Source organism: Hakea prostrata, chromosome 3 (genome assembly GCF_041222555.1).
Source record: "Hakea prostrata isolate BN-2017 chromosome 3, UWA_Hpros_2, whole genome shotgun sequence".
Classification (NCBI taxonomy): Eukaryota; Viridiplantae; Streptophyta; class Magnoliopsida; order Proteales; family Proteaceae; genus Hakea; species Hakea prostrata.
In genome coordinates, this window is record NC_142602.1 from 49,621,324 (window position 1) to 49,644,262 (window position 22,939).

At 39.8% G+C, this 22,939-nt stretch overlaps 1 protein-coding gene across 1 annotated transcript in view; it reads right to left on the reverse strand.

Moving 5' to 3' along the window:
• Positions 1 to 10,310: 10,310 nt before the first annotated feature.
• LOC149022403 (PAP/OAS1 substrate-binding domain superfamily) overlaps positions 10,311 to 22,939 on the reverse strand; it is a 53,374-nt gene continuing 40,745 nt past the window's right edge. Inside the window, exons 4-9 of the mRNA XM_089150522.1 lie at positions 15,033 to 15,215; positions 14,849 to 14,951; positions 14,584 to 14,769; positions 12,969 to 14,071; positions 12,279 to 12,718; positions 10,311 to 12,194 (exon numbers count right to left, since the gene is read on the reverse strand). Of these exons, the coding sequence (XP_089006648.1) occupies positions 12,134 to 12,194; positions 12,279 to 12,718; positions 12,969 to 14,071; positions 14,584 to 14,769; positions 14,849 to 14,951; positions 15,033 to 15,215 (2,076 nt within the window). The 3' untranslated portion in view covers positions 10,311 to 12,133. The remainder of the gene's footprint in view (positions 12,195 to 12,278; positions 12,719 to 12,968; positions 14,072 to 14,583; positions 14,770 to 14,848; positions 14,952 to 15,032; positions 15,216 to 22,939) is intronic.

Genomic DNA, 22,939 nt, shown 5'->3' on the forward strand with positions numbered 1-22,939 from the left:
CATGACTGTTTCAATATGAGGAACCTGCTCACGCACTTTGTTCTGCCAAAATCCGACTTTCCAAAAATCACAAAACCTTACCCACAAGAGAATTCCTTCTTCCAAAGTTGCTGAATTTTTTACTTCTACACATCAAAATTGATTGATTTTCACCAAACAAACCATCCCAGCATGTTTATCCAAGTCTTATGAACACACTAGAATGTTTGAATCGAAATTTTGACAAAATCGAATTTTTTTTGAAAAATTACGAAAATGCCCTTCTTGCAAAAAAAATTTTCTTCCAAACTCCAGGGGTTTCAATGGATCTTCTCCAAACAAACCTTCTTACCATGTTAAACCAACTCTTATACACATGCTAACATGTCCAAATCACAATTTCCATCGAAAACAAACTTTTCCAAGAATTTACCAAAATGCCCCTCTTCACCAAATATTGCATTACTTAACTTCCTTTTCTCATGCAATGCAAAACTCAACATGACTCTTCAAATTCCCTTCAAACCAACACAAAGAAAACACCTAGGGGTTAGGAGAGGTAGAGGTGAAGATCAAAGTACTTTTCCTATGTCATAAGCAAAGATAATACATGAATAAGGAGGCAACAATCCAAACTCCAAATGAGGTTCAAGATTAGGCTGAAGATGATGATGCAGAGGATCAGGAGATTCAGTGGGATGAGGAGGAAACAATTTCATCTCAACAATTTTGAGGATGGAGGCACACATATACAATATAGAAGATCGATTGACATGACTGGAAGAAAATCTCGAGCTATGAGAGATCAGCTCGATTCTCAGGAACAATTTCCTAAACATATAGCACTAGGATTGTCATCAAGTCTACGGTTGAAGGAAGAGCGATCAGCTTCACTACCAGGGATATCATAGGGGCTTCGCGACGTAGCTAGGTCAAAAGATGAGGGTGACATCGCTGAGGGTGCAGATGACATAGAGGAAGATGGTGGTGATGAGCACGGAGATGATAATGATGATGACCATTACGGGGTTCCAACTCAGGGTGAGGATGACATTAATGATCAGGGAGGTGAGGATCATAGAGATGAGGATCAAGGTCAGGATGAGATTCCTACACCGCAGTTCTTCGAGGTTGGAGGTCCATTACATACGACTTCTGAGGCTCCAAGTGTGGCTTCTCATCAGTCATCGCTCCATTCTATACTGGAGAGGATAGAGTCCTATGTGTATACCTTGGGAGAGAGATTTGCACTACTAGAGAATGAGTTCAGATTCTAGGAGGGTCCAGACAAATCACCAGAGTCGATCACTTAGATAGATAATGCTAGGAGTTTCCTTTTATGCTTTCACAGATGTATTTTCTTTTCAGACTTGTAAAAATATCTTATGTAATTAATGAAATTCAGTTGTTTCTGTTGTATTATTTTTAATATAATATTATAATAAACGTTTCATTTAAAATTGGATTTATAAGTGCGAAAACTTTCCTTTGTTTATTTTAGGAAAGTGTGTTATATAGTCCCACATTGGAAACCGAGATGTCGGAATCCAAGTTAATTAATAGGTCTGGCCTATTAAATTTGATTTAATATCAAAAGACATGCCAATGCGTGTGCGGTGTACGCGAGGATGGTGTGCCGTCCGGGGGGCGCGCCGGGGGGGGGGGTGGGGTGTTTTGGGGTTTTTGGCGCACGCACTTAGCACTTTGCACGCTTCGGCGAGATCGGATCTGAACCGTCTATTTTGATCACGGCGGATCTAGGGCGATGGAAGTAGATCCATAAATGTCATCTTGATGGTTCAATCTGGACCGTTAGATCGTGCGGCCGAACGATCCAACGGCTCGATCTGAACGTTGGCATTTGTATCCCTACAGAGGGTGCACCCATACGAACGGAGTCATGGGCTGTTCGGTGAGGCACCTCAATGCCTATATATACGTCTAGCTTCACAACAGCAGAATAAGTGAGAAAAACCCGAAGTCTTCTCTGTTCTTAAGTTTTGCGAGTGCTCAGCAAAACTCAAGAGATTCAACTCGAAGTTGGGCTTCTTTGTATCCTAGGAGACGGTTCGCAATACCTCATAGCACCTTGGTGTGAGGGCGAATTACGTCTTAAGGAAAGCGACGTTGTAACGCGCCTAGAAGTTCCAGCTCAAATACTGTGATCTTTTTTCCATTTCTTTACCAGTTTCACTTACGTTATTGTACATTATGCATTTCTTTTGTTGTATTAGTAATTGTTAATGTTTAGTTATGACTTATAACTCATGACGACTACTTACGACCATTACTCCCAACAACAACACCAGACTCAGACTCATACGACAACACATGACGATGACAACACGACTCACAACAGAGACTCACTGACAAGGACGACTCACAACGACAACTTTCAACTCAAGACCCAACTCACGACTCAACACACATATACAATAACTTAAAACTGACAACTTAACTCTAACCATGACTACAACCCAAGTACAAGTCATAAACTTTAATTATTGTGTATTATTCAAACTTGGTATATTATGCTTCATTTGTTCAAGTTTCTAATTCAAGTTTTCTATTATTCACTTCTAAGAAAGTTTGGGTCACTTTTGGATCTATGACTCAAGGATGCTTTCATTATCATGTTCTATGGTTATGATTGTCCGAAAACTTGGGCTCTGATACCATCTGTCACATCCCGCCCAAATACACCCAGATAGGGTATAGGCTAGGTGTATTTGGGCGGGATGTGACATTAAGTGTTTGCAAGGTTGCAACACTTCAGCCATGGTTTCAAGATCATTAATTGATAAAAAAAAATGAATAGATTAGAAGAGGAATAGAAGAATTCATACCTTGAGTTGATGATTAATGTATACAATAATGATTAGAGTCAAAGATCTTCCCAAACATCAAGGAATAGCCCAAGAGAGTGTCCAACCTCGAGCTCTGGAGTGCCAATGATTAGTTTAGGTCCTCATTCACGAGTTCCAAAAAGGTAGGGGCAAAATGGGAAGAGATTTAGTGTAATTTCGAATTCCATTACTCTTGGTCGACTGGTTGGTCGACTGTCAGTCGACCAAGCACTCGACCAAGCCATGACAGCAACTTCAGGAGTGGATTCGGGAGGCTATACAGGGTCAAATCGAGCGGGGTTTTCTCCTACAAGTCAATCAACAAGTCTAGTTTCAAAAAATACCTTCGGATTGATCACGGGGTTCCAAGAAGTGCTTCAACTAATTCAATCTTCATCGATGCGCAGATTTTCACCCAATACTGACAATGTGCTCAAGTGAGGGGCATCATTGTCAATGTCCATAGGCTCAGCATCAAGCATCGAATCATCCACTAAGAGGGCCCATAGGTCTCTTCTACCACCACTTCGGGTCTTCGGACCTGCAACAGTATAAAATTCGGGCCAGGTCAGGGTTAGGATAAGGCCGGATTTTACATTATACCCTTTTGATTTGAGGTGATGGATGATTGTAATCATTATTTCAAACTTGATAGCTTTATATGTGAAACTTGAGTTATTCTTGTCCGTTTGATTTTACTATATCATATGTTGTATGGAATTGTCACTAAACCTAGGTCTTGTGGTGTATCACCACCAAGGGTAATTGGGTGTGCCCAGATCCGGCTGGGTGGGGTGTGACATATAGTGCACAAGCGGACACATAACATCCTTAAGAGTTGTAAGGTAGCTCATAGAGCTCTAGGGTCCCACGTCATACGTCTCTGCCTGAAGATGTATCACCAGTTCAACTAGTTCATTATAACCTACAATATCATCTAAAAATAGGTCTCCGCAAAAGGGGTGAGCTCCAATTCATTGAACTCTCAAGGGGGAGAAACGAGCAAGATAAATGCAGAGTGATAACATGTCCTAATATGTCAACTAAAATCCTAACTATGCCAGACTCTATCTAGGTAAACACACTTTAAAATGCATACCAGCCTCCTCTGGGGAGGTATACTCTCTTATATCATCATTATCATCTCAATGACTGGGGTCTAAGGTAGGTCGTCACTCTCTCAATAGGGCCATGGTTAAGCTTGGAAATCACCATTTTGGGCCCTTTAAAGTTGTTGAATGCATCAATAAGGTGGACTACCACTTGGAACTTCCCACCAAAAATTCTCATTGACCCAGTGTTCCATGTTTCCTTGCTACAAAAATGTATTGGCAGCCCTACTATAGCTCAATCCCTTCCAGCGCCATTAATAGGGGCCTTGCTCGACACAACCTTGACCCTAGTGGCAACGCTAAACTTTTGCAACATTAAAGTGCACATGGTTGGGTTGGGCTCTTCAAGTATTGATCCCATAGTTGAATTTATCCCCTAAAGATGCTTCAAGGTAAGACATCTCCCTACTCTTGCAACGATTTTCCATCTTTGAACCCTAAGATCAAAGGTTCCTCTAGATGTGGAAGGTAATGTCACGATGATGCATAACCCAGCTACTAACAAGAAAGAGGGAGGACCACAAACTGACATGGAGAGGGGAGAACTAGGACAACAACAACAATAAGCATTGTCCCAACTAAATAGTGTTGGCTACATGGATTCTTCGCCTCCAATCAGTTTTGTTTGAGGCCATGCTACATACTAGGCCTAACCCATGCATATTATTTTTTGCCACTTCTCTTAAGGTTATCTTAGGTCTGTCCCTAACTCTTCTAGTTCCTTCAATTTGGATTATATTACTTCTCTATACAGGAGAATTTATAGGCCTCCGTTGAACGTGGTCGTTCTACCTCAATGACTTTCTCGTAGCTTATTACTTACGAGAGCAACTCCCAGACCAAATCTAATATGATCATTTGTTATCTTGTCCTTCTTGGTTTTGCTACTCATCCATCTTAGCATCCTCATTTCTACAATACTAAGTTTATCTATAATTTTTTTTTTTTTGTAGGAAGGAAAAGATTTATTGAAAAGAAAAGCCTCTATTACAATCTAGTTGAAGCGTATCAAACAAAGAAAGCCGGGAGATGGGGGGGGATTTTTAAGTGTGAGAAAAACTTCTTGGGTGAGTGCATTGTCTTCAGCTAAGGCATCCGCTACCATGTTTGCCTCACGTAGGACATAATTGAAAGAGATTGACGCGAATGACTCCATGAGGTGGATGATATCCTCTATGATTGGGTACACTTTCCATGGGGCATTAGATATGTGGTTTTGTAGAATGCAGATGAGGGTTTGATATCAGACTCCGCCACAATGTTTTGAAATTTGAAGTCGAGAGCCCAAATTAAAGCTTGATGGATAGTTGGGCTTCAACCTTCAATATATCTTGTGCTGATACGCCTCTACCAAAACAGAAGAGCATCTGACCTTTATGATCCCTGGCTACACACCCATATCCTGCAACTCTTTTTGTTTGATAAAGAGAGCCATCCACGTTTAGCTTTATCTGTGGAGGATTGGGAGACCTCCAGATAATGAAGTGTTGCTATTCTTTCGGGTGGCTGGTGGGGTGTCATGATAGTAGAATTGCAATCCTTTCCAGATTTGAAAAATAGTCAGAGTTGTGGAATGCCATTCTTGTGAGTCTATCAATTTGGTGTAAGCTTGCTAGAGTAACCATAATGCAATTAAACTTGAAAGTGTGCCTTCTGTTGCTGTTCCTACATGCCATTGATTGATTTGCTGCATAATTTTGTCTACTAGGAGCGCTCCATCAGACATGTTGCTTCTATATAAATGTTGCCAAACTTGTGAGGCAACCGAACAATGGAGGAAGATATGATTAGGTGTTGTGTTTTCTTCCCTGCAATGAAGACATAGAGTTGAACAAGCACAACCTCTGTGAAGTAATAATGAGGTCGTGGGTAGTTTGTTATGTAGGGCTTTCCATAAAAGGTGAGTGATTCTGGGATGGAGGGGTAGCTTCCAAAGTTTATTCCAGATAGTCAGCGATACTGTTGTATTTGAAGTTGAGTGATTAACCAATCTATATGCCGATCTGACCGTGAAATTTCTTGCGGAAGTGCCTTGCCATATAAGTCTATCTACTTGTGGAGTGATAGAAATTGGAATAGTGAAAATTTGCTGAATCACATTTGGTGGCCACCATTGAGATAATAATAATATATTCCAAGAATGACTTCTATGATTAATTCGATGAGTTACCTTTTTTGGAGCAAGAATGGCATGAGGGTAACAGCCAATATCAAGATCTGTGTTTGGAATCCAACAATCTTCCCATGGATTGATTGATTGTTCGTCCCCGAGTTGCCATATGATTCCTTTCTTTAACAGATCTCTTCCCATCAACAGAGATTTCCATCCCCATGAGTCTGTTTTTGCCGGAAGAACCTCCCAGAAGGAAGTGTTGGAACAGTATTTCTTCGTCTTCAATCGCGCCCAAAGCGATTGTGGATTTTGGATGAGATCCCATGCCTTCCAAGACAGAAGAGCGAGGTTAAAAGTATTGTAATTCCGGAGGTTTAGACACCCCATACCTTTAGGTAAGCAAATGGATTGCCAATCAATGGTATGGATCTGATTTTTTTCTCTCCATTAGACCAAAAGAAAGCCCGAGTCTTCTGTTCCAATTCTCTAATGATAGATATAGAAAGATGAAAGCAAGACATATAATGTGAAGGTAGTGCAGCTAGAGTGGATTGGATCAGCACAGTTTTCCCTGGAGGAGCCAAATATTTGGATTTCCAACCTTTTAGACGATTGTTGACTCGATCTAGAAGGGTCAAACGATGTTTTTTCTTCAATTTGCCTGAGAAAAGGGGAATTCCCAAATAGATATCTTTGAGTGAAGAAGGGGAGATGTGAAACTATGCTGACAGATCCCTTTTCACTCGAGCAGATGTGTTTGGGCTATAATGGGCTTATTGACATTGAGGTCTTGTTCTGAGAGTTCACAATATTCATTGATGACTTTGACAAAAGTATTTGCTTCCTTTTGTGTGGCTCTGCCGAATAGAATTATGTCATCCACAAAAGCTAAATGAGAAATTCTCTCTCCTCCTCTGCTAAGTTGAATACCCTTTAATTTCCTATTTTGAGTTTGCATCTCCAGATGAGAAGTTAGGATCTCAACAAATAAATATGAAGACAGTGAACCTCCTTGTTGCAATCCTCTTGTGGGGTGGAAGGGCATGGAAGGAGATCTATTTATCAAAGGAGTATATGTCACGGATGTGACGCAAAACATCACCCATTGAAAAACCATATGTTGTCAAAGTCTGCTCTGGAAAGTTCCATTCTAATCTATCATATGCTTTGCTCATGTCCAATTTGACTGCCATAATCCCTTCCCTCAGATGCTTACATTTGTGAATTTCATTCATTAGTTCATGGGCAATCAAAAATATTGTCTTGTATATGGCGACCCTTGACAAATCCATTTTGCTAGAAGGATATGAGATTGGGTAGGATCTTCTTTAGTATAATGACTAAAATCTTGGATATGATTTTATAAGACATATTGCAAAGGCTGATGGGTTGAAAGTCTCCCACAGTTTCTAGGGCATCTATCTTCGGAATCAAAGATAAAAAGGTACAATTGTGAGTCTTGGAGAAAGTACCTAACTCAAAGAAGTGAGAAACCATAGCTATAACATCGGATTTGATCGTGTCCCAACCCTTTTGATAGAATATTCCTGGGAAGCCATCAGGCCCGGAGAATTAAGCTAGTTAGCATCAAAGACAGCATTTCTGATTTCTTCCTCAGTGGGGGAGCTTAAGAGCCATTGGCTATCTGAGACTATCACCATATTTCTGATAGGATTGAAATACTCAGAATTCCTTCTCGGATAGGAAGAGGAATATAGCTTTTTGAAATGCATATCAAAGGCTTTTGCAATCTTTTCCTGAGTGGACAACTGAAGGCCGTTGTGTTTGATGCATCTGATGCGATTTCTAGCCCTTCTTACCAAGGTGGTCTGATGGAAGAACCTTGTGTTTCTATCACCATGAAATCTCCATTTTAGGCATGCTTTCTGTTGCCATTTAGTGGCCTGTTGGTGAAAAACCTGTTTTAATTTGGCCAATAAATGACTCTCTTTAGAAAACCACTGTTCAGACTGTTGCTCAAAGGGTAATAGTTCATGCTGAGAAATATCTTGTCTCAGTAGGACTTCATTGAGGTCTAGATTTTTCACAACTGTCTTATTCCAAATCTTTAAGCTCTTGTAGAAGGATTCCAAATTTTTTTGACAATGAGAAAGAAGGGGATCCTATGAATTGAAGTCGCCACGAATTTATGAGAAGTTGTTCATATGATTCCTCTTGTGTCCAAAAGTTCTCAAAGCGGAATGGACGGTATGATCTGATTGGAAAAAGATCCATATTAAGGAGCAATGCTTTATGATATGAATGGGCCATCAAAATGTGTGTGACAAGCTTCAGGGAATTTAGAGAGCCACTCAGTGTTGCATAAAAATCTGTCTAGAAGACCTGCAATATGCCTAGAACCTTTTTGTTTATTGGTCCAAGTAAATTTTGAACCAATGATTGGAAGAGAGATCATATCAGAGTCCCTGAAAAAAATTTGCATAGGAGAGAGGAGCATATGAGGAATAGGTCTCCCTCCAATTCTATCATCCGTTGAAAGATAAGAATTCCAATCTCCACCAAGAATCCATGGTTTGTCAATGAAGGAGGCCAACTTTTCTATGGTTTGCCATTGATATTTTTGTGTAGATAACACAGAACTCAAGTACACTCCTGTGAAATACCATAGACTTTGAGAATCTTCACATAGTAAATGCGCACACCAAGACGAAGACCAAATAACATCGACTTTTATAGAAGAACACCAACACAAGATAAGACCTCCCGCACGACCAGTAGGCGGGACAAAAACAAACTGACTACATCCCCACAGGGTACAAAGCTTACTAATATTAACAGAAACTGATTTAACTCAGAAAGAAAGACAAACTGTGGCTTGTGTTTTTGCAATAAGATATGGAGTTCCTTCTGAATAGAGAAGCGACCAAGTCCTCTACAGTTGAGGGAAATGGCTTTCATTTCCCTGCGGATGGCCCATCAAGGTTGGCCATCTCTACCTCAGAATAGAATAGGTTGGAGCCATATTGATCCATTTTCAATTTTTGTTGTTGGTCCGAGTTCTCACTTTCAAGGTTTTCTTCCTGGATTTCCTGAATCACCAGCTTTCTTTTGCAAGGAAGGATATTAGCTACTTCAAAAATTTTCAACTTTTCCTTTGTTGGAAGTATTTTCTGAAAGTTAGCTGCCCATAGTGCAAGAAGGTCTAGGTCCAATCCAGAATGCTCGATACCGGTTCCCATACTCACAAGGGTTGTTGGGGGGGGGGGGGGGGGGCGAGGAGTGTACATGGGGATGTGGTCTAAGGCTGAAGTGGGAGAAACTTCATGACTGAAGTCTAGAAGAGTGTGAGGGGGGTTTAAGTGATGAATCACAAAGTGCATATCAACATCCCTAACGTGAGATGGAATGACTATATAAGAGTTTCTAGGAGGGTTGGATGCAGCCCCTGCTGATGGAGGAAGGATTTCCCGTGGAATAGGAGAACACACATCATAGATAGTTGCAAACTTCATAAAACTTCTTTTAATAGCATCTTCTATAATACGTGGAACTAAGTTTATCCATATGATTCTTTGTAATAGTTCAACATTCAACACCATACATCATAGCTGGTCGAACGACAATCTTATAGAATTTTCTCTTAAGCTTTAGTGGAATACATCTATCACACAAGACCTTGGATGCACTCTCCACTTCATCCACCCTATTTTGGTTCTTTGCAAAACGAGAGGAGAGAACTAGGACCACATGCTAACATGAAAAGGGAGGAACCAGCCACAGGCAATAGTATGAGGCAAAGGACAAGAGCTGGTTACATTAAGGGACTATGTCTAGTAGAGAATTAAGAGACAAAGTGAATGGGGGAATATTAGGTAATGGGAGGTATAATAGAATGGCTATAATGAGGTTATAAGAGGACTTGTAACTAACGAAGGCATGAACATAACAAAACACAATACATTCATGCTATGGTATGGTTCAATTTTTACTGTCACTATAACTTTCAAAACAGATGCTAAACCATACAAAATTAGAAATTGTTTGTGAAAACCATACCAGGCCATTTTCTGAAACGGTTTAGTGCAGTTTATATTGTGTATATCGCCGTGTCGTTGGGGGCGACACAATTCCCCCCAGCGACATGAAATAAACATAAAGTCGGCAATGTATCGCCGATGATCTACATGTCGTTCGATTTCTCCGACGTACCACCCACTACGGCACAACCCTACCGAACCCACCCACTACCTCGACAGTTAGACATTTCGTTCGTTTCCCTGAGAAAGCAAGCATCTTCGAAGTTCCAACCCAATTTCCCTGAGAAAGCAAGTATCTTCTCCTTCTGCTCCTGACTGAATTTTGACCTAAACGGCTGAACCTCTTTCATCCATTAGGAGTTGTAGTGGCTGAATGGCTGAACCTCTTTCAAGCATGAGTGGTGTTAGAACTTAGCAAGTGGTGGAGGGATGGTGGTGGTGGTAGTGGAAGTCGAAGGGAAGGGAGGGTTTTTCAAGTTCACGGCGTTGGAAGTTGCGATGGCAACCACGGCTCATTTGAGGAGAAGAAGAATTTATAACCCTAACCTGCCAATAATATTTGGGCTCTTGAAATCTTCATCCATTTGCAAGCAGCCCACCTCTGTGATTCCAATTAGCGATCTTTCTGACCCATTTTTCAACCAAAAACCACAAGAATTTCAACTTGAGCTGTTGCACGCCAGCAACCTTGCACCGATTGGAGTGTGCTAAAATGGGATCACCACCAACGATCTAGGGTTACTTCGACTTCGGCCGACATATTGCGATATGTCGCCGTGTCGGTGGTTTCGCTAGCCACTGACACGACGACATGGAACAATCTGTCGGACCTTGGTTCAGTGCAGTGAGTATACGGTTTCAATACCAAATATATCTTTTTACTGTTTTAAACAAGTTTCCACTTCCAGAAAAATAAGGAAGAAAGAAGAGGGGACAGTGAAGAACAACCATAACTGACATTTTTAAGTTTTTTTTTTTCCCCTAATTTGTTTTCACTTATAAGAAGATTGAACAATGGGTATATATATTCTCAATATGCTCTCAACTGATTCGACTGAATCCTAGGGAGTAGACGCCCTAACCTAAATTGAAGCATAAGACTCGCATTTGTTCGAAACCTCTTGTCCTCTCGGACCACTCACTTTTGATTTAGTCAGCTTATCAGACAAGATCTTTTGAAGATGTATGGACTGAATGAGGTCAGAATTCAAATCTTCTTGGGGCCAGGGGGAAGCTCCACCTTATATTATGTGATACCCCATCCCCAATATATAAAATCTTTTGTTCCAAAACAAGATCTTTTTGCCGCGTAATGCATGGGTCAATAAGCTCACACCAGCATCAACAGAGCTGCAATTTATAGTTAATTTCCCATCTCCAAACCATAAAAAGTTGGTCCCAGGAAGAAACAGCAATGACTTAACCTAAAGCACACTTACAATTAGTTGCTGTCATCCCCAACACCCATTCACAAAAAGGCATAATAAAAGAAAACAAGGCATCTCTCAATTCCACATGCCAGGTAAGTGTCTCAGAGGCAAGTCGGAAACTTGAAATGCATGTTATACAGGCCAAGAACTCACGTACACAATAGGAAAATGAATAGCTACAATCTATAAATCAATAAGAGACAACAAAGGAAACTGAAAACCTTGAGCTGCCCGAAATGCTGGATACACCATTGTGGTGCAGCAAAGGAGCAAAAAAAGCTTCTAGCAAAAGTAAATTCTGTCTAAACATCAACAACCAAACTCTATATATCATCACCCAACAAGGGTGAAAGGAGAAAAATGGAAAAACAAAGGGACAAAGCATAATCAGAGGCATGCATGTAAACCACCTAAATGGAATGTAAGGTGATCGAAAGTCAAAGAGAAGAGTTAGAAGAATGTACAAATGCCTTCTTTCACCACTATCAAAAATTCTAAAAAAGAAAAAGAAAAGACTACTTTTGTCAATTTTGAATCTGCCCAGTTGGTATTCAACACCCAAGAGTCCAAGCTTTGTCCCTGTTTGTTAGCACTTACTGTTGCTCTGCCTTCTCATCTTTCCTACCTATACACAACCATTTCTTTCCCACTGCTATTAGATGCTCAAAGGGGGGAAATCCTCATCATCTTTCAGATGGTATGACTGTACTGCAACCCTGCAGGTTCAGAGCGAAAAGCTCAAATATAATCCTGAATTTACAAGTGCCCACAATATTTCCTAGGTCAGAAAGTTTTCTTACCTATCCTTGTTCATACTCAATGATGGTCTTAGTTTCTGCACCATGGGCGATCGGACGCTTGAAACTGATCCATGAGAGTTTGGAGAGCCTGGGTCTGGCTGCTGCTTACTCACATCTGGCAAGCGTACACCTGATGGCTTCCCAAAAGTTCCAAATTCAAGCTTCTCATAAGGGACTGTTAACCCATCAGCATGGGAGGACCCTTTCATGGTGGGGCGACCTGACTGGATAAATTCCGGTGATCCAGGCTTTCCATGTCCAAAAGAAACTGGGATTTGTACTTGCAACTGTTCCTGGGTGCCTTTTTCAACCATGTTTGTTTCAGGAGGCGGTGCAGCCCAGTCATTGTTATGAGATGCTCTCTGCAACTGACCAAGGGACACTGGAGATGTATTCTTTCCTGTCCCGACGGAGGGTCTGTCCCTGTATGAATGATGATTCTGCAAAATTCCAAGCATAAAAGCTATTTGAGACAATGAGACGTCACCATCTAGGCAGTTCAATAAGAAACACAAACTGCAAAATGAACCAATTATTTACACGGAATTGCAGCATTACATGATTCATTCAATATAATTCAAAATCCCCCACACACAACAACAACAACAAAAAAAAAAAAAAAAAAAAAAAAAAAAAAAAAGAAAAAGAAAGAAAGAAAGAAAGAAACCAAGACTGTTGTAGTGAATATACCATGATAGGAATGTATGTGCCAGTTCCCCGTGGTTTAGGCACTTCAGCACCAAAGGCACCAGCAGAAACCATGGGAAGATTCCCAGGGTAGAATATTGGTCCTGGGACAGCACCATTGGCATTAGGATGAGGAAACATGTTTCGCTTAAACTGCGGAGACTGACGAAAGGGCTGCCAACCATGCTTATTCTGTAAAGATGGTAGAGGGAACGGCATAATGGTGCACAGGCGACCATATTGAAGACTCCTGAAGTGACTCTCTATGTCACCACTCAAATCTGCCAAAGACACCATGGTTTCAGGGCTTGCAGCAGACCCAGTTGTATCTACAATCCCACATCCAAATGACAAATCTTCCAAAGGATTATCACCGGCTGAGCCAACGGAAGTTGTATCTGCATGATTACGCAATGAGTAGAATGAACTATCAGTGACTGTCTTACTCCCCTCCAAATCTGTCTGTAAAGTGAAGCTCTTCTCTTCATTGGGAGAAAATGGTAGCAAAGAAGATGCCTCAGGGGTACCAGATTTTAATGGTTTTGTTTGTTCAGGAATTCTATTTTCAGGCTTCCCCTTTCTTGGAGATAAGCGAGAGAAACAGAGATGTGGTGCATGGTGTGCTTTTCTAGATGGTGAAGCAGCAGTCTCGCTACCTAGAGAGACAGATTTAGAGGTCTCACTTGTGTTTCTTAGACCTTGAATTTTGGAGGTAGCAAGATCTTTTGCATTTGCATACATCCACACTCCAGAATTTGCTTCCATCTCCAATATCTTGATGTTAGTGATTCCCTCACAAACAGTTCCCATATCATCAATGCTTGGTTCTTCCACTGACCCAATGGAACCAACCGATGGTGATTGCAGAATTATAATATCTTCTCTGCCTTTCTCAGCTAACTCCGAGCATGCAGGACTAGGTCCACTGGCATCAAAAGTTGGGACAGAGTCCTGTACATCTGGCCTCAGACCACTTCCATGTCTATCCAAGGTGTTCGTGAAAAATTTCTTGAGTTCACCCGCTATACTTTCTCCTGGAAGCAAAAGCACCTGACCAAGCTTTCGAGCCCCATATGTGAAAGCACTACGTATACGACAGAAATTGCCTATTGGGCAGGAGAAAAAAATGGTAATTAGGAACAAAAGATCACAACCAACCCCATACAGCAGAGAGGACGGACAACATGAACAATTTGAACCTATTTGCAGATCAAGCTCATTTACCAATATTTCCATGTTTATCTTTCTCCTAGATGTTTCTAATATTTAAAAATATCTACAAACTACAGTAAAGCAAGTGAGAGAAAGATAAAAAAAAAGAGAAAATAAAAAAGTAGCTTTGCCTCTTTCAGATAAAGAACTCAAATTTTGGGAATTCATGATGAGTCATTCAATGGTTAGAAGATTTCAGTTTTCTAATAGGTAAGATATTTTCTTATCCTTCCATCCTAGGTAGAAAATTTCTCATGAACGTTTATAATGAATTAAGATGAGGAAGTGGAACTCAATAAGTTTTTATAAAAGAAATCTTAACAAACACTTTTAAAAAAAAAAAGAAGAAGAAGAAAGAACCAAACCTCCTGGTCCAGCCAAACAAAAAGAAGAAATGACAACCTACCTTTGCTGACACTACGTCCAAGGTTGTTATTTTCTTTCAGTGGATCAACGATGTTAAGATGTTTCTGGGGAAATGCACGTGAGCTGGACTCAAGCCCTCTTGGTGGCACCGAATACAAGTCCACACATTTCTTTAGAAATTCTTTTCCAAGCAACAAGTCTGCCCCACCATTATCAGGTGTCTCAGCTGCAAAAGTCACAAAAGGATAAACAGACACAAACAAGTGCACCCATCTAGCTTCATAAAGAAAATGAAAATGTCTTACCAACAAGTTCAGGCAGAGAAGATATGCACACTGGACCATTTAAACTGATACAGTAGTTATCCCAATCAAACTTGCTGTAATAGTACAAAAATCGATATAGAACCTATAAAAAGGGTCGCATGTTTAGTCAGAAAAATTCAACACTGCGCAGGTATCATAACTCTTATTCCAAGCAAACACTCACCGCTAAGGGGCCATTTAAGGACGAATTAAATAGATGGAAGATATACAAGACCAATGTTTCAAGAGCATATGTAGAAATTAGACCATGATGGGCACCAAGGATGCGACTCTCGTAATAGCACCAAGCTTTAATCAGTATAATACTGCGTTTGAAGAGATGGTCTTTGCCAATGAGATGATCAATCTGCAAAGAGATGCACAAATAATGTTACAATCAAAAGGTAGGAGTAAGAAAGCAAATAGATGGAAGAAAGAAATGATGCATGAAGGAAGAAAGTACTAGGACCAGGAAAAGATGAGACAACTACAAAAATTTATTAGCAAATTACACAGCACCCGCTATATTTGGGGCAAAACTCTTGACCACCCATTAATGCCTCATAAATTACATGGCACCCACATGTAAATTATAAGTTACCCACAGTTAAACCTTCTTGTTAAAATAGATTATGAAATTACCCAAATACCCATACTTTTATTTAAAGCATTTAAAATTTGTCATTATGGTATAATGATAAATCTACCCCCATTTTAATTCTCTCACAGCCAACTCTTAGGTGGGTGAAGGGATTCTCCCTTCACTCATCTTCTACCTACTCCTCACCGGACCACCGCCGCCTGAAACCACCCCAACCCTCCCCTCCCGGCAACCACCACCCTCATCGTCCCTGCCGGAAAATCCCCCTCGTTTGTCTCCCACAGAGGGGCGGCGAGCCTCCGTGCTGAAATGGGCAGTGGCATCCCTTTACAAGTGAGCCTGTGGATCCTTGACTGCATGATTAAATGGAGATGTTGTATGAAAAACACACCATTTTTAGGGAGTGATTTTTAAACCAACAATCTGCCATTTTGTTTGTTTCAGTGACACTGATATCAGCTGCTTCCCGGCAATTCGGGTCTCTAGCCTTAATTATCTGCTGCAATTTCCAGTCCAACCAAAACCTTAAGCTTCCCTGAATCCTTGAGAAAAGGCAGGAGAGTTATCCTAGTATGATGGTGGTGGTGGTTGTTGTATATCCATTGTTTCCTCTTCCACGGTTGCACCTCTCTTGCTCTGATACAATCAGATGATTTCACTGTTTACGTTCCACCTGTTCTGTTTTACTCTTCTGTCACCATTGTTGTGATCAGCTGACTAGTCTTGATTCTCAGATTTGTTTGTTTGTGGGTTTCCTTCAATTTGCCTTTGATCATCTGGGTTTACCTTCAACCCATGATATTCTCTTAGTTTGCACTCATAACGACAAACAAAGGCTATCGTTTCTTCTATATTGAAATGGCACTGAAAATTTCTATTTTTCTTCATGGTGGAAACTACCTTCAGCCTAGACCCGTGTTTTAGCTCCTCGCAGTAGAATTTCTTTGAATCCTCATCGAAATGGTTCAAAAATCTGGTATCTTAGGCTTTCAATAAAGACCAAATTTCTGGTTTCTATTCGAACTTTGGGGAAGTGCTTAATGTGTATAATAGAGGCCAGCCTTGGAAGGTGTGTCCCAAAGTTGGTGGGTCGAACCCTGGTGGAGGAGAGAGTGGCGATGAGATGCAGTTCATTAATCTTAAAAGGAAGCCACCACCCATTTCACAGAGGCTCGCCACCCCTCTATGAGAGATGAACGAGAGAAGGGGGGATTTTCTGGCAGGGGAGAGTTGGGGTGGTTTCCGGCAGTGGTAGTCCGGTGAGGTGTAGGTAGAAGATGGGTGAAGGGACCACCTAAGGGTTGGCTGTGAGAGAAGTAAAATGGGGGTAGATTGATCATTAAACCATAATAAGGGCATTTGAGTAATTTCATAATCTATTTTAACAGCGAGGTTAAGGCTCTTTTTGGTATCAATTCTCATTCTCTATTATGAGAATTTTTCTTTATTTTAAATTGTTTGGCATCTATTATCATTTTTGTTTTTATTTAAAATAATAGAAAAACTGCTAAAATTCATAATGGACTTTTTATCCATTATGAATTATGAGAGACAATTCATTTTCCTCATTTATGAGGTGGTGTACTTGAAATTTTAAAGTTTAAGATGGGGTACAATAGTAAATACACATTATTTTATAAAAATCACTTTCAAACCCTCTCCCAAACCAATAACTTACCTAGAGGGAAAATGTGAGGATCGGGTAAATGGGATAGAAATCATGGTCACCATTCTCAAATCTCTAGGATTTCAGAATTTCAGATATGATAGTTGATGGGTTTCTTGTTTCCCGAGGAAATTCTGCTCTTCTCCTTCTTGTCCGTTTTGTTCAAATTTTGCCAAAGACTTGCAATTGGAATTAGTGTTTCTTCGTTATATGTGACTAGGCTTCGTTTGCATCTGGGCATCCATTGCTGGTGAAGTTTTTCTGCAGAGATGGTGGTTTTAGCAATGAATTTCGTTCAGTTGAAGGGCTTCCTTTTGAAGCATTGGCGGATTGGCATCCAAGTATGACCACTGAGGAGGCTTGCTTGCCTGTTAATGGAGTTCGTTTGAAAAAAAAAGCCAAAATCTCGATATTCTTCTGTGGTTATCTAAGTTTGGCTCTGAGCTTCTGATTGGGCAAGGTCTTTTAATGCGGAGTTTGTTCAAAATAGGCAATATTTCCGTTGCTTCCTGGTATCACTATAATCTTCCTGGGCTGTTAGTTTGGTAGTTTCATGTGATTTTTGAGAACGACTTCTGTTGCTTGTGGTGAGAGCATTAGGAAATTCCTGCACCAAAAACAGAGCATGGAAAGAACGCTCTTGGTTCTCTGGGGAATGAACTTCACATCCAAGAAGATGATCACTGTCTCAGTACCACTGATAACTCGTTTCAGTTATGCAAGAACAACAGTGGAGGAGCAGAGGCATTCATGCTTTTCAAGAGCTATTCCGGTTCAACTTTCAACAGTGCATAATAAGCAAAAGCTTTAGTCATCCAACAAAATTAATAAACATAAGCTGTGTTCCTCTGGTTCTGACTTGGAAAGAAAATGTTAGGCAGGGCTCCATTTCCCTCCCTATTGGATCTTTAAGAATTGAAGAGAGGTCATAGGTTTTTCCTAGACTTCCTTCTCTACATGTTACTATTCTATCCCGTTGAAGTTTCTTTGCTGTAATCCTTCATTTTCTATGTCAAAAATCCAATCTTTGACCTTTTTCAAGGACACAATTGAAAATTTCAAAATCAAGAAAATTCATATTGGATATATACAAGAAAGTAGGTATGTACATTCTTTTTATTAAGAATCTGCAACTTCTACTCTTATATTGACTTTGAATTCTTTTATCTCAGAAGATAAAAAATAGGGGAATCCATTTGAAAGGAGACACTACAGCAGATGAACCATCTAACAGCAACAAAAAGTCAGCCCAAGCTTCCTTTGTTTGATAATGAATTTGAAAGTAGTGATAGTAATGCTGTTGAGGTCTTGGACATTACCAATGTGGTAGGCCGCACAGAGCAATTACGATGGGTTTTTTTTTTTTTTAATTAATTTTTATTATCATTTTCTAACAATTTTTCATTTTGACATACCAAACTTATTTTTCATTCCATAATTTATTCTCGACAAATGTCACCAAACCATTTTTCATTCTTGACCAATAATGAATTATTGTACTTCTTTCTTTAAAATAAGCATAATAGAGAATGAGAATTGATACCAAAAAGAGCCTAAATGTGGGTAACTTGTAATTTACATGTGGGTGCCATGTAATTTATAAGGCAATAGTGGATGGTCAAGAGTTTTGCTCCAAATAGGGTGCCGTGTAATTTGTTCTAATAATTAAATAAAATAATTAGAGGGAAGACAAAGGAAATCACTTCAAAACTTAGCAACAAATATATAACGTTAATACGAGGAAAGACAAAATGGGAACATTTTGGTCAAGGATAACAAAACGAACTTAGGTAGTAGAACAGTAGAACATTGATAACACTGGAACAAGAAACCTGCAATTGTGACCTTCAGAAATTACACACTACAGTAAATAAACCATTGAAGATAGATCATCCACAAAGAACACTCAGAAACCAGCAATTATATCAAATCAACCATCAAGGACCAAAAAGTGTTGATGATGTTGAACCGATAATTGAATACCAGAAATACTAATATTGAATTACTAAAATAATACACAAGAACAATAAGCATGATAAACTGGTTACAATGGTGCCAGTCACCACGACAGCACTGCTGCCCCTCAGCCAATAGGCTGCCCAAACACTTACATAAACATTGCCTAACATCTCCACCTTTCCCCGATTTATAATCCCCTAATCAAAACTAATTCTCTCTCCTCCACATGGCACGATCCAGGGTCCTAATAGATGCAAGATGAAATGAAAAACACCATTCCTCTAAGATTTTTTTATATTCATGGTAGTATATGCTTTATGTAACACGAGTATTTCTGTCACTGGTTTATTTTAACACTTGGGGTTGTGAGTTTATATATATATATATATATATCTTTTAACCTCCCATGAAGGCATATGTAAATCTAAGCAAATATTTTAACGAAATAGTTTTGTAAGAGATGCGGCATTAACACTTCCACTATTTTTCTTCACCTCTCTTCCTTCCCTTCTCTTCTTCTTAACTAATATTCCTCTGCTTTAGCTAGAATCAATCCATGCCTAATTCCTTATTTGGTATAAAGCAGGTTTAAGAGTAAACCAAGATTTTTCTTCCCTCTTTCTACACCATAAAGGTAAAGTGTTCCAACAGAGGCTATAAAATACATCAGATGGAAGATTCAAAGGGTTATATTCTTCAAAACAAAATCATGATGGAGAGAGGTTGGGGAGTTGTAGCAATTGAATGAAGCCCCCAATCTACAGCAGATTTACAGCCAGCTTCACATTATTAGCTTCGATTTCCTCACCCTCACCTCACACCTACCTTGGCAATGAAGTATGGCTTGCTAGAATCGCCAAAGGGAACCCGTGGGGACTCAATTGATGAAGGGAAAAGACTTGGGAGCAACCATTTTCATATAGCAATACAGGTACCAGCAGCTTATGGTTTTGTCCTCCATTTCATCTAAAATGCCTTGTGGTTTGTTGAATGGCTGCTGTTGGTTCAGGAATCACATTGTGTGAGTGTTGTTTGTTCTACAGAATGAAGCAAAGTTTTGATTGTTTTATAGAATGAACCAAAGGTGTCTTGACTCAGTTATCTTCAGAAACTGCTGTTTATTTGATAGCTGTAGGTGTATTTGTTTGCTGGTTTGTCCCTTTGCATAGTCTGTACTCCCATTTGCTTGAGATACTATGGCGGTTTGTTTGTTAAGAATGTCCACATGATGACTGGGTCCGGATCTGAAGTTAGTCCACCTGCAGAAGCTACAGCACCTGTAGAAGCTATGCTTAGCAGTTTGGGTAGTTCTCACCCCAGGATGACTCCATTTGATAAACAAGGATTTCCTGCAAAGTTGAATGGTACAAGCTATTTGATTAGTCTCTATGAAGTGGTTTCTGTGAAATAGGAAAACGGAGATGCACCACTGGTTCTATCAGGTACTCAATGAAAACTGACCCAACATATCTGAAATGGGAGATAGTACTTTACCATCATGACCTGCTCGATATTCTCAATGTCTCAATGATGCCTGAGATAGGGAGAAGATCTATGAGAAAGGAGACTGCAAAAGGAAATTCGGGATACTGTCACGCAGATTCATCACCCAAATAGTTGTCGAGTGTTGGATTACATGCATCTTGGTCTCTAATCTAATAGGTTTTTTATGTAATAGGTCATTTTTATGGACCTAAACTAGGGATATTAGCATTGCATATAGGATTAGCAGTTTATTTCCCATACTTGATTTACTTTGGTGTTTTAAACCACTGGTTCAATTAAAGTTGTTCAGAATATTCCCTTTATGGCTTAGGAAATATCTTCAATGAGTTTTCTTTAATTGGTTAGGGGTACTACATTGAGACTTAAAACAGAGTCTCAGTTTCCTAAGCAAGTAACCTAATAGGTTAGGGATTGGATTAATCATTTCCTTCATGGTAGGAGTCTATTTTTTTATTTATTTTTTTTAATATAAGGTTAAAAACTTAAAATTCGGGCAGGTATTCAACACAAAATTTGTTTTTAATGAAAGCTTTATGTTACTCCTCTCTTCTTCTCCAGTGAAGATTTTGTCTTGGTGGGCTTAACAACGAATTTGAGCCAATCTGACTACAAACACTAGGGCAGTCACCCCTTCCATCCTTAGATGAAGTTCTTACTACTGACAAAGTGGGAGACAGGAAGAATATCCATGGAAACTGCAACATCCCTACAGCCCCCTACCGCAGGTGGTGATTGGAGAAGGGATCATAGAGTTCATACTGTGATAGCTCAAATTGAGTTGCTCGGAGTATGCTGGATGATGTCTCAACTTGGCCAGTCTTCTACTTTTCCTACATAATCTGGTTCTTCGGCCTATGCATCTTCACCCATCGCTGCTCCCTCTTGGGTAATTGGGTCAAAGTGTCACAAACCACAAGACTGTTATGTCTATGCTATGATTCCTACACCATTTGTTTTGGCAGGGGAAAGGTTCGACAGTGCAATGGTTTATTTCTTCCATTTGTGACAAGGGTAATATTTTAGTCTTCTATTTTTCTCCATACAGTTACTCCATGTTGCTACCCTTGCAAACCAACCCACCCTCAGTAAGTCACTAAACCAAGTCCTTAAATAGTTTGTCACCATCTTTCCTTCTAATCGTCTCTTTCAGGATCTGGTGACAAAGAGGGTCATTGGCAGAAGATGTGAAGAGAAAGGCCTCTATTCTTCTTAAGCCTAGGACACATGTTTTGCCTACTGCTAACTCCTATATTTTTGTCCTGACTGACAATAATACCATCCATTCAATTATGATGTGGCATCACAGTGAAGCCACACAATTTCTATTGTTATGACTTACGAGAAAACAATTAACCCACATATTAAAATCTTTATCTTCTTCTCATGTTTTTCAATATGAACCATGTATTTCTGCTCAACTAGGGGTGTCAATTTTCAACCCGAACCGGTCCGTTATAGCCCAAACCGTTGAAACTGGATCGAACCGGTTTATTATAGCTCGAACTGGCCCAAACCGAACCTTAATGGGTTGTGTTTGGGCTGAGGACCTTCAGCCAAAACGGTTTCAGGCTTGGCCGGGCAAGCCCATGTGTGGCCCGCTAGCCCGAACCTCAGCCCATTAAACCCGTTTGGATAAATTAAAATAAAAATAATACATTAATAACAATAAAAATAATAAGTTAATAACCCTTATGTGGTTACGCCCTTACTGTTAAAGCTCATAACTCATTCTTCAAATTTTCAAATTTCCACTGTTCAAGCCACGTTTCACATTCTTCAAAAATTTCTAATTTCAAAGTTTCCATTATTTTAAGTTTTACCAAACTGGAAACAAATCCTATATTTTCATTTAATATTTTAATGATTCAATTTTAGTTTTATACTTTTATGCAATTATGCCTTTTAAGTTTTAACCTTTACGCCTACAGCCCTACGGTTTCACTTTCTTCACCGTTTCGGTTTCCTTGTTTCAGTATTTTTCACCTTCACAAATCAGGGTTAAGGGTTTTCACATTTTACCTTCACATAAATCCAATTTCATTGGGTGAAGATTGTAAGGTTGATCTACACAAGAATCTAAATTATTTATATTTTGGGGTTGGGGGGGTGTTTGGATCAAGGCATCAAGCTAATGCTATCACTAGATTTACTTGGAGTCTTCTTCCTCTCTCTTTCGTAGTTTTTTGTGTGAGAAGTTAAGGAAAAATAAAAATAAATTTAGCCCAAACCGCTAATCAACCCGAACCCAAACCGCACCGAAACCATTATCTTTTAAATGGGTTGTGTTTGGGGCCTTTGGGCTGGGGGGTTTCCAGCCGGAAACCGTTAAGCCCAACCCGAAACCGCTCCAAACCGCACT